Here is a 15,244-nt window from a genome sequence, read left to right on the forward strand (position 1 = left end):
ATAAACGAAGTCTTAAAGTACCGTGTGCGTCTTTCGCTGCATTCAACACAGCGACCGGACACGACATGTCCCGAACATGAGTATGAAAAGGGAGATCACGGGAAGAATCATCTGTAGCGACATGTGTACGAAGGAGCAACTGTATAGCGTCAGGAAGCGTTTCAGTATATGTGCCATCAGCGTACCGTAGAGGAGGGATAATGGAAGGGCACCTGAGCTAGCCAAAAGCATCTTTATATGGCTTACCAAAGAGATATTTACGTGTAGCTGTGGAGCAGATCTCTTTTATATAACTATCATGTGTGGTTCTGACGTTAGAGCGATACTTAGCAAGAGCTTTATAATAAATTGAACGGTGGAGAATTCTCAGCTGTGGGTCTGAAATGCGTTGAAAACGGCGACGAAGAGCGCGCCCAAATGCCAATCCCCAAAAAGCACAAATATGAAGTGAACGTGAGCCTGTTGGCCGGAAAACAGCCGCTGCGTACGTGGCTTGTGCAGCCACTCGTGCCCCCTCGCCAACAGCCGTGCCACTAGCGGTGTGTGCTGTCTCTGCATGAAACTTTGGGCAGAGTTTCGCGACCAGAGAAAACACTGAAGGACTATGGTACAATGCTGGGTAGGGCGTTTCAGGCAAATTACAAAATCAGTACACGCTGGTTAGTGCTGCTTCCTAATTATCCACAATGCTGCAAAGAATATTTTATTTTGTTTTCAGTGCTGTTACAGTGTGTGATAATGCCCACAGGTGTCAATGAATTGTTTTCAAACAGGTCACTGTCTGCAACATGCAGATGAAAATTAGGGCTGTAACTGAGGGCAAACCAACCATTTATTTGGTTGCAGACACGTTCAGGTGTGCACTGGCCCCTCTCCATCCAAAGTAGGCACCTGGTTCCACCGCTGTGTTGCTATGCCCAAGAATGCTCCTTTGTAATAAGGTGAGCGACTTCCGGCATGCTTTCAGCGATGGGGCCTCACCTTCTGCTCTCAGTCAGTGTCCACCCCACTAGCTTTGGGTTTATGTTCCGTAACACGAGTGCAGACACAGCATGGGACCGCCCAAATTATCAGGGTCCACACCCAAATTGCTAATTCACAATGAGACAGGAAACAGTGCCCCATCAGGCGTCGTGCTCGGCGTACAGGCGCCTCAGCTTCTCCCTCTTGCGTCCATTGTGGTGCTTCTTCCAGGGCTTGGCGGCAGCAGCATCCGCATCGGCCGCCACCTGGGGGGGGGCAGCGCCCAGGCGGCCCTTCACGTGCGCCTGGGGACCAGCCTGCACAGGCAGCACACACCACTCTCTGGTTGCACACTGGTACTGCATCCCACTGTGTTTTGTGGATTACAGTGTTAACACTTAAACCACACTGTACTTGTTGCAATCAAAACGTTAATTATACGCACCACACACAACTAAAAGCTAGAATAAAGAAAACACTTATAAAACATTAATGGAATAACTTTAGTATCTTATTTACAATACTATCAGTCCTACATAAAAAGGACTGGGGTCGTTGCATAAATAGCACACTCATAATGCTAAATTCCAAAAAAGAAAAATTGTACATGAAATACAGTCACAACCAAAAAAAAAAACAAAAAAATAATTCATGACCACCATATGTAATTCAGCAATTCCTTTAGGAGAAAGGAGAATTCCTCACAGCTCCGTCCACATACAATATTAATGGGAAGTTCATTCCAGTCTTGCACATTTTGGGCAAAACAGGAATACTTCGTGCAGTCTTTTGAATATCTTTTTTGTTCAATATGCTTGGAATTCTTACTGCGCGTTAATCAGGAAATTGACTCCTTGATATGCTGTTGTTCATCAATCAGAACTACATTACAGTCGAACCCGGATATATCAAACCCGCATATTTTGAATTATTGGCTATATCGAACACACAGATTACCCCCTTGAAAATACTATGTAAAAGTATAGGACAGTTGCGTTGTATATTGAATTCCATTTTCGCCGGACATTGGATATATCGAACGCCGCGCCCCTGGAAGGTGCGCTTTCCCCAAAGACATTCCTGTCCGGTCCTCAGCCGCCTCAGCGGCGAACATTTCCGCAGTTCCCCTGTTTTTGCGCCCCACCGGCGTGAGCTTTCCCCCTCCTCCTGTACCGCTGGCGTGTGCTTGGTCAAGGTCATTGGAGCTCAGCGAAGGGAGTGCGCGGCAACGTTTCCAAGCCACGCTTCCTGGGGAAAGGGAGAGAGGAAACGGTCGCTCGTGGGTCTGGGGAGAAGAGAGAGCTCAGGAAAAAAAAAAAAAAAAAGCGAAGCCCAGAGCGTTGATCTTTCTCCCTCCTCATTTTTTCCCCTCTGTCGCTCCTTTGCAGCCGTGTTGACTGCCGCTCGCATAGGCTTCGCTCGGACCGCTCCATCTGCGCCTCGCGTGTTTTTCTTGTGTGTGCCTGGGTTTCAACGCGCGACGTGAAGCAACAGTAGCCAACTGTATTGGAAAGGCAGGCCTTGAAGTGGCCGGAGATGAATGTCCGGAAGATTTAGATGACGATGAGTGCTTGGACGACGCGTTTCGCAACTTGTCCAATTTTTCCGGCGCCGTTCCGTCTGAAGTGACTGACAGCGAAGTTCAAACGGTAGCCGATCTCGCTGATGAGGACATTGTGGCCGGAATAGCTGGCGTTGAAGACGCCGATTCTAGCGACGACGAGGGCAACTGTGTTGTTGAAAAAACGCGTCCGTGCACAGCCACTGAACTGGCGTCAGCGTTCAGCCTGATTCGACGCTGTTGCGGCAAAATGGAAGGAACTGGGCTCTTGCACCTGGACAGCCTCGAGAAGATCGAGACCAGTGTTTTGAACTTCGTTTCCCAGAGGAAAAAGCAGCCCAAAATTAGTGATTTTTTTTTCCGCGAAATAAAGCGCTTTCACATTGCGTGCCCATACTATGTGATTCGTGGCTGTTCCAAACGGTAAGCCACAATTTGTTATGATCGTGAGTGTAGTTTTAGCCTGTATCTGTATATCGAATTTTCGCTACATCAAACTATTTTCCGACCCCCTTTGAATTCGATATATCCGGGTTCGACTGTATCCATGATGGAACAGAAAAGGGTTAAAGGTAACGTCATGAAATGTTTTCTGAAAATTTTGTACAACATGTGTATTTGAAATTCTGACCCTTCATTCCGTAGTATACCTTGGTTTCTTTTGTTGTCTGGGTTGATTGAATACCAGAAAAAACTAGATTTTAGTTTCCCAGCGCGCGTCCCCCTCAACTCGCAGCAAACGTCATCTTAAGCAGTCAATCAGAGTCGTCAACACAACATGACAGCTTAGCAAGGCCTGTTGAGTTTCACTTCGGCAAAAGCACAGCGGCACTTTCCACGCACTATTCTGTATATGCAATGCCTTGTGACCATAAGCGTATCAGAGGCTTGGAAGAACGCCAACATTATCCTGATTCATAAGAAAGGAGACGTCAAGAACTTGAAAAATTGCAGACCAATCAGCTTACTGTCCGTTGCCAACAAGATACTTACTAAGGTAATCACTAATAGAATCAGGACAACCTTGGACCTCAATCAACCAAATGATCAGGCAGTTTTTCATAAAGGATATTCGACAATAGACCACATTCACGCTACCAATCCAGTGATAGAGAAATGCGCAGAATATAACCAGCCCCTATATACTGTGACAGACTAGAAGACGATGAAGCAGGCAGTGGCGAGGGTAGGTGCGCTCGTGCTAGGCCCGCAGTCATCAAATAATATCATCGTCATCTGTCATCCTGTCTAGTTCTTCGGCTTGCCATCACTTAACAATAGAGTCTTCACTGATTACTAGAAATCATTTGACTCAGTAGAAACCTCAACAGTCATGCAGACACTGCAGAATCAGGGTGTAGAAGAGCGTTATGTGAAGATATTGGAAGATATTTAAAGCGATTGCCCAGCTACCGTAGTCCTCCATAAAGTCAGCAATAAAATTCCAATAAGGAAAGGTGTGGGGGCAGGGATACACAATATCGCTGATGCTATTCAATGCCCATTTACAGCGGGTATTCGGGGCCTGAATCTGTGATTTGCTGATGACATTGCCTTGCTAAGTCACTCAGGGCATGAACTGCAAAGCATGATCAGTAAACCAAAGTAATGTTCAACAGCCTAGCAAGGGAGCAGCAGTTCACAATTAGTGTAGAGATGCTGGAAGTAGTAAGAGAATATGTCTACTTAGGGCAGGTAGTGACCGCAGATCCAGATCATGAGAGGGAAATAACTAGAAGCATAAGAATGGGGTGGAGCGCATATGGCAGGTTCTCTTGGGTCATGAATGGTTCTTGGATCATGAATATCCCTCAAAAAAAAAAAAAAGTATACAACAGCTGTATCTTACTGTTACCTATGGGGCAGAAACGTGGAGGCTAACAAAGAGGGTTCAGCTCAAGTTAGGGACAACGCAGTGAGCTATGGAAAGAAAAATGATGGGTGTAAAGTTAAGAGATCGGAAGCTGGCAGAATGGATCTGAGATCAAATGCAGGTTAATGACACCCTAGTTGAGATCAAGAGGAAGAAGCGGGCTTGGACAGGGCATGCAATGCGAAGGCAAGACAACCGCTGGTCCTTAAGGGTAACGGAGTGGATTTCAAGAGAAGGCAAGCGTAGCAGGGGGCAGCAGAAAGTTAGGTGGGCAGATGAGATTAAGAAGTCTGCGGGGATACGGCGGGCAGCTGGCAAAGGACCGTGTTAAATGGAGAGACATGGGAGAGGTCTTTACCTTGCAGTAGGTGTGGTCACTTAGATAACTATATACTTATATTATTCTTAGACCACTGTGCTTTTCACTATGTAAGTCATTTGAGTTACTGCAGTGAGTCACAGAGAACAGCACAAAAACATATTTATCACCACTGCTGAGAGTACAAAAACCCACTTTGAAAACCATGAGATTACCTCCACCAAATAGCTCTTATAATAACATCTTTGACGCACTGCAGATCATGTTGTTTACAACCTTACACAACGACAAAATATCCTTTCTTGTTAGCCAACCACCTCCACGCCTTTGCACATTCAGTATACTAGCCGCAACAGTGGGCAAGCCAGTAATAGTAATCTTAATCTTTTATTTGCCACAATGCGTATGGTGAAAGATGGATGCAATTTACAGGAGCGAAAATTTGGAACTTGTTGCCAACTGAAACAAAAGAAGCTGGGAATTTTAAACTTGCACGCAAGCGACTCTTTCTCGGAATCGAAGCTAGGCTACAATGTTTGTTTTCTACAATGTGTGCGTAAAGGCTGACCTATATGTTGTTATTTGTATTCAACCGCTGACTGGCCTCACTGGCTATCGGTCCAAATATCTGTGTACAAACTTTCTCTGTTGTCACAGGATGAAATTCGAGGAATGCAAACTTTTCATCCCATTTGTGGCAACCTGAAAACCTCAACTTCTATGATAGGCACTTTTATTTACCCTTACTGCATTCCCTGATGTCAAGACAAACTAATGGCAGGCATTTCAACAAGTTCCCTGCAGCGACATTCCTTTTCGGCAAAAAGTCACATAACGTAACAGTTTTACATGAAATTAAATGACATATTTTGCTTAGCCACACAAGAACACATGTTCCCTGAAAATTTTTTTAACACCAGCTTCCCTGTTACAAGAAGAAACGGCGAAAAGAAACACAGACACACGAAGAAACGACGCGAAGAAAGTTTTTTAAATCTTTTACCTTCTTCACGTTTTTATATTTTTATGTTTTCACATGTATAATTTCATCTGTGTCCTTCATAGTTTTGATCACTCCCCGCCCTTTTGGGTACTTTTTCATGGTTTATTGTTAATGTTACCTACCTGACCACCGTTTCGCAGCCCTTTACACCGTCTTTTTTATCGCTTATAACTTTCTTTTGTTCCCTGTTGTGTTTTTTTGTCATCTTGTGACACGACACGACCACACTGATCGCCGGTTATCGCTGCAGCAGCCCTGTTGCCCACCCTCTTATGTTTGATACTTAAGCGTCTTTCCACCGAATAAAATTTCAGTTGTGAGTCAGCGCTCGAGTGTGTGTCGTTTCTTCGTGTGTCCGTGTTCCCTAGCGCTGTTTCTTCCTTTAAATGCATTGCCAACTTCCCGGAACCTCGCACTTCCCCGTTAGACTTTCAAGACAAGTGTGGTTAGAGAAACACTGGCACCACCCCATGTCATGTCGCACTGTAAGGGAACCATCATCCTTCCCTTCTTACGGGGGGGGGGGGGGGGGGGGAGAAAGAGAGAAGAGGCAGCCCACCTTGTGGAAGAAGCCTCGGTCAATGTCCCTGCTTGTGGTTCTCTGCTCCTGTCAAAGCAAAATGACACACCACTGGTCTCAAACAGGGCAGGAGAAGAACCAACAAATTATCAGAGAAGGAGGGAACTTCAATGTCACTAAGGTTATTCCACTCAGCTGCTGTTCTTGGGAGCAAGGAACACTTACTCACCAATTCCCTGAATTCACGTTTCCACATCAAAAGCAGTGTTTCTCATTGGCATCAACCAAAATGAGGAGTGGAAAAATTCAAGAAAAACACTCACTCAAGGGCTGCGCACTGCAGAGACAGACGCCAAGCAGTGGCTGCTTGCATGCTAGCAGCCAATGGTGTGGCCCATAATTTAAAGGTCCAGTGAAAGATGCTATTTTTATTATCATTCTTTGGTAGTGTAAAGCTGGCACTGGGGAGAAAAAGCACAGGCTTCCATAGGCATCAACAAAACTTCGTGCTGGGCTAGTTGGTAGGACAAACTTGGTTCAGCGCAAAAGACGAACACAGAGAAAGGAAACGGCACACACGGAGTGCTTCGTGTGTCGTTTCCTTTCTCTGTGTTCGTCTTTTGCGCTGAACCAAGTTTCAACTAGTATTCCCATAGGCGTGATGGTATGCGACGCCACAATGTGATGCAAAGACCCTGAAAACGAGTTTTTAATAATTTCCCAGATGCAACCTTTTCATATGTGAAAGAGGAAGGTTACTCAAGCAGTCAAGAACACAAAACTGACGTTTCTAATAAACAGCAGAGGTCTATTAAGGCTGGTTTAAAAAGAAATTTAAAACAGAGTACAGAGTGACATGTTTTGAATTCGATGCATGAAAATAAGAGCTGAATACTGGGCACTGCTCAACATTATAGCAGGATCTTTTCACAAGCCACCAATGTCAACTCGGCCTCGGAAGAACCTTGTGCTGCCAAGTCGACCCCTAGTCTGGCCCACCAGAAAGCCCAGTCCTTTACCTGAGAAAATCTCACTACCCAGCTTTTTCTGTTTGTTTGTTTTATGGGGTTTAACGTCCCAAAGCGACTAAGGCTATGAGAGACGCCGTAGTGGAGGGCTCCGGAAATTTCGACCACCTGGGGTTCTTTAACGTGCACTGACATCGCGCAGTACACGGGCCTCTAGAATTTCTCCTCCAAAGAAATTCAGCCAACGCGGCCGGGATCGAACCCGTGTCTTTTGGGTCAGCAGCCGAGCACCATAGCCACTGAGCCACCGCGGCGGCCCAGCTTTTTCACTTGTACCTACGGAGGGGGGGGGGGGGGGGGGGGCTGTAGTTGAGGTCCTCTGTGAAGCCACCGTGTGCCTTTACCCTGTCCCCAAGGAAACCGACCCTTGAGTGGAGGAGGCCGTGGGTTGGTGAACTGTGCTGAGCATAAAACTAAATGGTGCATTCAGGGGAGTTGTTTCAGCCCCCTGTGCTCCCAGGGGGTGACGCCAGAGTGACCCTCACCTGCATCCTGCGCATCCCTCGTGGCTCCTCAAAGGTGAGCAATGGCCGCCGTGCCCTGGCAGCAGGGAACGTGTGGTACTCCTCCTGACTGACACCGGGTGGGGCCACGCAGTAGAGCAGCTTCCCGCTGACAAAGTCCTTGAGGATGTAGCGCGATGCCCGGGGGTTGTCAGGCAGCCCACTCTGGGTCATGAAGCCCCGCATGTCTGCAACATCACCACCACCCTCTGTGGCACTCCGCTCTTTGCACACAGCGAGCAGATGTGCAAGGATATCCCACATGTCGAGCCTCCTTCTAAACGCAGCCCCTGCAGTGGCCCACACCGCACACTTTCTGCAACCCATTCATGCATGCGTGAACACTGTGGCATTCAAACACTGCTGCTCATGATTGATTTGCAAGGCCCTCTGGAAACCATACTGGAATTCAAATGCTCATCCCCCACTCTAAGAGGGCCCTGCAGGTGGCTGAGGAGGGCCAAAGGAAGACATGGCACCAACCAGACACAGTGTGCACTCACAGCCGTAGGCGTTGAGCAGCTCCTCTGAGGTGGGCGCCCGTGTGGGGTCCTCCGTCTCGTGGGGGGCCGGCAGGCAGATGTGGTACGTGGACTCCAGCACGTGCCGGGGGATCAGGCTCGCGACATGGACACACCGGTCGTCAAGGACCATTCCCATTTCCTGCTGGGGGGGGGGCATCCCCCTTCTTCAAATTTTCTATTCATCACCAAAATCCATAGCACAAACTAGCACAGCTGCACCCCTTGGAGCAGGCTCTTCCCCCAGGCCACTCTCATCCCATGCACCTCCCAGGGATGCTGTGATACCAAGCACATGACACCAAGCTGTCATGCGTTCCCCTTTCAGGTCCTTCCCAAATCACTGTTGCCCCAAAGTCTCCCTGCTAAAAACCACTCGAAATAAGATTGCTCAGTGAACTGCAGTGGCACTGTACAGCCGTGAGCAAAAGTGGAGAGACCACGGCTGCGGGGCTGCTATCTCGCAGCACACGCTCGCTGCGACATAGCAGCCCCGAGTGACGACAAACTTGCTCTTGCACGCTTCATAAATTTCTAGTGTGGCATTAGGTCACTCTGCTGCTGATGCTGGGGGTTCAACTCCCAGTCACAGATATTTATTCAATTTCTTTTTAACTCAACATGCCGCCACTGTTACTAGGCGACAGCACAAGAAAGACCGAGACAAGATTCACAGTCGGCACTGGTGAGCGTATGAGTGCTTTCGTACTAAAACGCTATTAGATACGTCAGAGGGCGAAAAGATGGTGCACACGAGTTCACAAACCACTCTTTCTTCAGTGTGGAGATAATAGGAAACAACTAAAATCACACCAGCTTTTACCACTCCAGAGTGCAATGGTTTGACACCACTTTGTTGCCAACTTACTGCATAACAGCACCATACCTTGGACATTTTGTGATGTGTACACCCGTTCGTCACGACTGTCAGCAGTAGAAATTTATCAATCCTGATGGGCCCCCCCACAAGAGCAAGGGCGAAGTTTGGCCTCACTCGGAGCACCCCCGCAGCAAGATAGCGGCTGTGGTCTCTCCACTTTTGCTCACGCCTTGTACACTGGGGAAACACTCGAATAATCTGCGTTCCAAACTAGATGGTCACCTTGTGGAGCAGATTCCTTCATGAGAGTTATGTCTGTACTGAACCCATTTGTTTGCTGCACTCACAGAACTCCATTGTATGCAATGACGTCTTGGTTTTACATTTTTGATCTGCAGATTTCTCATGTGACTTGTTTACAGTTTAGACATGCCTCTGGCAACTGCTTTCCAAACAAAAATGAAAAAGCAAAAATTTTTGTTGCGGAAAAAAAAAATAACTAAGATAGCCATCATGCATAGCATGCATTCAGAAATGCCCCGAATGTTGAACCAGTCTTCTGTCACATTTTGCCGAGTCTGCTGGAGAATTTCCACAAGGTGTGGAAGAGGAAAGTTGTTCAGATATAATGCTTAAATCTTGTGCACTTAACTTTGCAGACATGGCTAATGTGCAAAATTTTTTTTTTTCTTAAATCTATGCAAAACATGCGGTGAAGTGCACCCTCAATCAGTGACCATCCCGGGGGTGTAGAGCAGCCTGCGTCGGGGCCCCTGCATGGCTCAGAGGATACAAGGTTGACGGGGGCCACGTGGTCGGTCATCTGGTCTATGGGCAGGATGCCATGGATCACCATCTCAGCCTTGCTGCTCACAAAGTTGGGGAACACGAGGCCGGGACAGTCGCACAGGCACAGCTCTTCGTCCAGGTTCAGCGTCTGCCAACAAACACACAAGGATGCACCCATGTTTCCCCAACTCATACCCCCTCCACTGAGACTGTGAACTCTGCGTAGGAGCCACATCTGCATCACCTGAAATTCCACTCAGGTACACAACAGCCACGAGAAGAAGCTGTTGGCAGTTTGTGCTTAAATGGCAGTGACACTGCACTGCCGCTGCACAGGGCTTTGTACCATGCACACACAATGTCCACATTTACCCACATAGTGAACACACTCGTTTCCCAGAAAATCTATCCAATCATGGAGGGGCATTCATTACACCGGGGAAGGCATTCAGAAATAATCTGGATGGGATAAAAACCCCCATGCAACGAAATAATCCAGTTTTCGTAACTTTGTATCCATGTATTTTTTAGCTTCAATATAAAGAAGTAGATTTGGCCACACTTTGAATGTAACGAAATTTCGTTGCTGGCTGGAAACGCACCAGATCGTATCGTGTGCATGAGTGGTTGAGCGAAGCACCACCCAGCTTTCACATACAGGGCGCATAGGCAGACACAAATACGCTTGCACTAGCATCTGCACACCCTTGGCAGCCTGCGCTATCTCGTCCAAAACCAGCACCTAACACGATGCACCAGCTGTGTTTTAAAACCGCATGCCTCGCATTCACAGATGTCCAAAGCTTGGTCGAAGGACTGGAAAGGCATTGGCAGAACCATCAGTTGTGAAGCCTTACACCTGACAACCTCGCTTCTCACTTAGACAATGCGCGTATGTGCAAAAGACACACACACACGCTTACAGCGGCATACCAGAGGAGCGGGGCAGGCCTGTTTTCATTTCCCTGGCTGGAGGATCTGGCAATCAAGGTGGAAAGTTGGGCTAGTTGGTGTGTCATCGTTAATTAAAAGGCTCCCGGCAAGTAAGAAACGACAGTAAGGGGAAGGGGGCAGACTAGACACTGCGTCGGCAGCTCGGGATACTCACTAGAGGCGGCAAAACCAAAACTTAAGACATTCCCACCACCCACGAGGAGGTTGGCACGCTAGACACACCGAGGCAGGTCGCAACATTAGCAGACGCACTGCTGCTGCTGCTGGCAAAGAAACGGCAGGATTAAAGCACCTTCTTATTTATTTATTTATCCGCATGCAGTGCGTTTTTAGCAGATTATTAGCATGCTAGGAGACAAATTTTGATGTAGCAGAATTTCAGTATCCAAAGTAACCTACCAATTTTACAAACTTCGTTAAATCGAGGTTTAACTACACTGAATCTGAGCACAACTCCTCTTGAAAATGAAACCAAATGCCCTCTTCAACACAGTTTTTAACTTTTAACTTCCAGAAATCTACACATGTTAAGCAAACAATGACCAATACCATATACCGTATTTACTCGCACAATAGGCACACTTTTTGAAGAAGTTAGCGCACAAAAACGGACAAGAGACAGAAAGAAAGGACACGTAAGACACTCACGAGTGCTCGTGAATGTCTTATGTGTCCTTTCTTTCTGTCCCTTGTCCATTTATTGCACTAACTTCTTTCGAAAAATGCATCAACAATTAGCCCAGCAGCTTGCTTTCCTAATAGGCACGCCCCCAGTTTGGTTGTGAAAAAGCAGATTTTTTTATTTCCGTGCATAGTAGGCGCACTCCAAACTTGGCACTGTGATGAATACTATATTTACACGATTGCAAGCAGCATCAATTGCAAGCAGTGCTGCCCTTACACAGATCATTATTTTTTTTAAATATTTCCTTCAGGAAAAAAGGGTGCTGCTCGTACACGAGCGCGTTTATGCGGTATGTTCAATTCTGCGAGTCGAAAAATTTCTGCAAATTTTACCCCTCGTAATAGATGCACCCCGAACTTTGAGCCAGATTTTCTGAAAAAAAAAGTGCGGCTATTATGCGAGTAAATACGGTATATGGGCCATTAACCCATTACTGCTATCCAAACAACTTCCATTTATGAACAATGATTCTAAGTACTGGAATTGAAGTGAGAACAGGAGTTCTAGCGCATCTAATTAGCATTTGGTCTAACTACACCAATCGACCACCATCTTAGAATCCCTAATATGGCAGACCAAACAGAGAAACCCACTGCAACGAGGCATGCTTTGTTTTGGTTTCATGGATTGCTGACTGGCTGTTCGTCCCGTGAGATACCGCAGTCTTTTTACACCCGACGGGTGATGCAGTATACCACACAACAGTGGAGGACGGAGGAAGAAGAAGAGAGCCCACCTGGAAGTGCTTGGTCTTGCCCGGGGTGGTGGAGACCGAGACCCGCTTGCTACGCACCAGGGCATTGATGGTCGAGCTCTTGCCCACGTTGGGGTAGCCCACCTGCACGCACACATCGTCCCAAGCACTAAGCACAAAATGGCCATGGTGTCATTATAAATATAGCCGGCATCACTGGCTTTGGGTCAAAAAACTACGCTTGGCGCTTCGAGAAAAACTCTCAAAAGTTGCATGCCTGAGTGCCCATGAGCTGCATTGAGAAAGCACTCAAAAAAACAAGGAGTGTGCTTGTCTTTGTGAGCGCCTTCACAATGCAAACGTGGTTCACCAACTAGCCAAAACGCTGCTCCTGTAGAGCTATAGACGTCAGAACTGTGTGCTCTGTGGACTGCCCACAGGCGTAGACAATGAAAACCAGCGTATCTTCGATATCGCCAATGATAGCATGAAAGATGTCATATGCAATTCTCTCACATAGTTTTGTCATGCTTGCATCTTTGCCATCACATGGTTGCATGTGTGGTTCCTGCACTAGTCACCAGAGCAATTAGATCAATTCTCGGATAAGATGTACAATGCGGGACCAGTCAGCTGGTTTTCCACAAGACTCAATGCGCAAAAAAATTCGCATAAGGCTTTTATTTAATTTTGCATTCCTGTATTAACCTGCAGAGGCTGACAGTATCAATAAATGAATGAATGAAAGCACCTGACTAACAGTCAAACTTTAATGTCTTCCATAACTGCACACATGCACTGCTCATCAAACGACATGCCGTGCTCTCATATTAGCGTACATTTGTTAACTATGCGTTTTTTTTTTATGAAATAATAGCGCTGGCAAAGGCACTCACCAAACGGCCGAGAAAGACAAGGACACTCGCTAACTCTCATCCGTCAGCCAGACCAGCAAATATATGAGGAAACCTTGAATACAAGACATGCGCAGTACTGCACAGCAAACAGTTGGCAAGCCATGGAAACAAAACAGTCACAGAAACTGTTCAAGAAAATTGATTTCCGCCTTCAAAAGCTTGACAGATGTATTGCTAATGCAACTATCTCCTTTCTTCCTAATGTGAAAAGCTTCTAACAACTCACGTGCTGGTTTATAGCGACCTCTGCCCAGGATCCTTATCTCACTCAGCCGCGGCTCACACGCTCTGCAGTTCGCACAGTGTGCTGCCAAGTTCGTGCCCCCACCCCTTGAAGGTGCAGTGAAGAGGAATCTGAACTTGTCTTTTTGTCGCGGGAACTCAATCTACACGTTCCGAGCATTCTTAGAAATTGCGACTTATTGCCCTTGGGGGAAAAACACAGTGCACTCCTAAGACAAGGACGAAGAAAGACAAGACGATACAGCGCTTGTGGCCCTCTGTGGCCAATTTCCCTAATTAAATCGAATTAACGTCTGGCTCCCGCCTTTATTTTTTTAATTCTCCGCGTACGGTGGGTGGAGTCGACCAATGTGTGGTGTGCCTTTCAGCCAGGCTTTGCTTTCGCTTTATTTTGTTTTTTAGGTTTCCGTGAATAAATAGTTTCATTTCATTTCATTCATTTCATTTCATTTCATTTATAGCTATGCGCCATCTAGCCCAAACTGAAGTTTTGTTAAATCAGATAATATAGCCACAAAATAAGCCCGCATAAATAAATATACGCGCGGACTATATGCTACTACGGATTACTACGTATTACTCCACCGATGGCAGAGCGGCAAGCCGCCACGGGACTGGGTGAAAGGCATTCCACACGTTGGACGACTCCGCCCGTCGTACGGGGAGAATAAAAAAAAAGAAGGGTGGGAGCCAGACATTAATTCGATTTAATTAAGGAAATCGGCCACACAGGGCAATAAGTCTAAGTTTCTAAGAATGCTCGGAACGTGTAGATGGAGTTCCCGCGGCAGAAGGACGAGTTCAGATTCTTCTTGACTGCACCTTTAACAGCCGCAAATTCTCCCCTGCACGGTCATTTAAGCAGCGCCCAGTCTGGCCTATGTGGGCCTTCCCGCAGGTCAATGGAATCTCGTAACCAACTCCGGTACAGCAGTTCCCCAACCCCTCAGCATGCTTCGTCAGGCATGTGCCCTTATATTTTAAAGCACCCGAAATGCGTGAGCAAAGTTGGGAGCGTCTCTTTGGAAAATACAATCGGGACACCGTGTCGGTTCGCCCCTTTCTTCCGATGATGGGCCACCTTATGGATCCACAAAGGGTGCTGCGTAAGTGACCGTGCAGGGGAGCATTTGAGGGCGTTAAGGGGTGGTACATGTGCGAACTGCAGAGCGTGTGAGCCGCGGCTGAGTGAGATAAGGATCCTGGGCAGAGGTCGCTATAAACCAGCACGTGAGTTGTTAGAAGCTTTTCACATTAGGAAGAAAGGAGATAGTTGCATTAGCAATACATCTGTCAAGCTTTTGAAGGCGGAAATCAATTTTCTTGACCGGTTTCTGTGACTGTTTTGTTTCCATGGCTTGCCAACTGTTTGCTGTGCAGTACTGCGCATGTCTTGTATTCAAGGTTTCCTCATATATTTGCTGGTCTGGCTGACGGATGAGAGTTAGCGAGTGTCCTTGTCTTTCTCGGCCGTTTGGTGAGTGCCTTTGCCAGCCCTATTATTTCATTTAAAAAAAGTTATGCACCATCTAGCCCATCTACAAGTTTTGCTAACCGGTAAATATGACCATTATGACCACCTGAGCATTACCTGAGCCGATAAAGACATTTAAATACCGTATTTTCCGGTGTATAAGACGCACCCTTGTATAAGACGCACCTGCCATATATGCAGGCTGTCATTGAAAAAGTTGGTATATAAGACGCACCCATGTATAAGACGCACCCCAATTTACCCAGTTAGGCTAGTGAGGCTTAATTAAACATGCTTGTGTGACCATCGTGAAATGCACCGTACCTGTGAGTTCTTAAGCAACGCTTAGTGATCGATAAGGCAACACTCTTGCCATA

General features: G+C 46.8%; 1 protein-coding gene across 1 annotated transcript in view; it reads right to left on the reverse strand.

The window, feature by feature from the left end:
- Positions 1 to 660: 660 nt before the first annotated feature.
- The window catches only part of LOC149324520 (large subunit GTPase 1 homolog), a 63,983-nt gene continuing 49,399 nt past the window's right edge, over positions 661 to 15,244 (reverse strand). The window contains exons 10-15 of the mRNA XM_089565459.1: positions 12,276 to 12,377; positions 9,903 to 10,048; positions 8,274 to 8,395; positions 7,753 to 7,958; positions 6,279 to 6,326; positions 661 to 1,280 (exon numbers count right to left, since the gene is read on the reverse strand). Of these exons, the coding sequence (XP_089421585.1) occupies positions 1,125 to 1,280; positions 6,279 to 6,326; positions 7,753 to 7,958; positions 8,274 to 8,395; positions 9,903 to 10,048; positions 12,276 to 12,377 (780 nt within the window). The 3' untranslated portion in view covers positions 661 to 1,124. The remainder of the gene's footprint in view (positions 1,281 to 6,278; positions 6,327 to 7,752; positions 7,959 to 8,273; positions 8,396 to 9,902; positions 10,049 to 12,275; positions 12,378 to 15,244) is intronic.

This window comes from Amblyomma mixtum, unplaced genomic scaffold (assembly GCF_055824585.1).
Source record: "Amblyomma mixtum isolate Tamu unplaced genomic scaffold, ASM5582458v1 scaffold_27, whole genome shotgun sequence".
NCBI classification, from domain to species: domain Eukaryota; kingdom Metazoa; phylum Arthropoda; class Arachnida; order Ixodida; family Ixodidae; genus Amblyomma; species Amblyomma mixtum.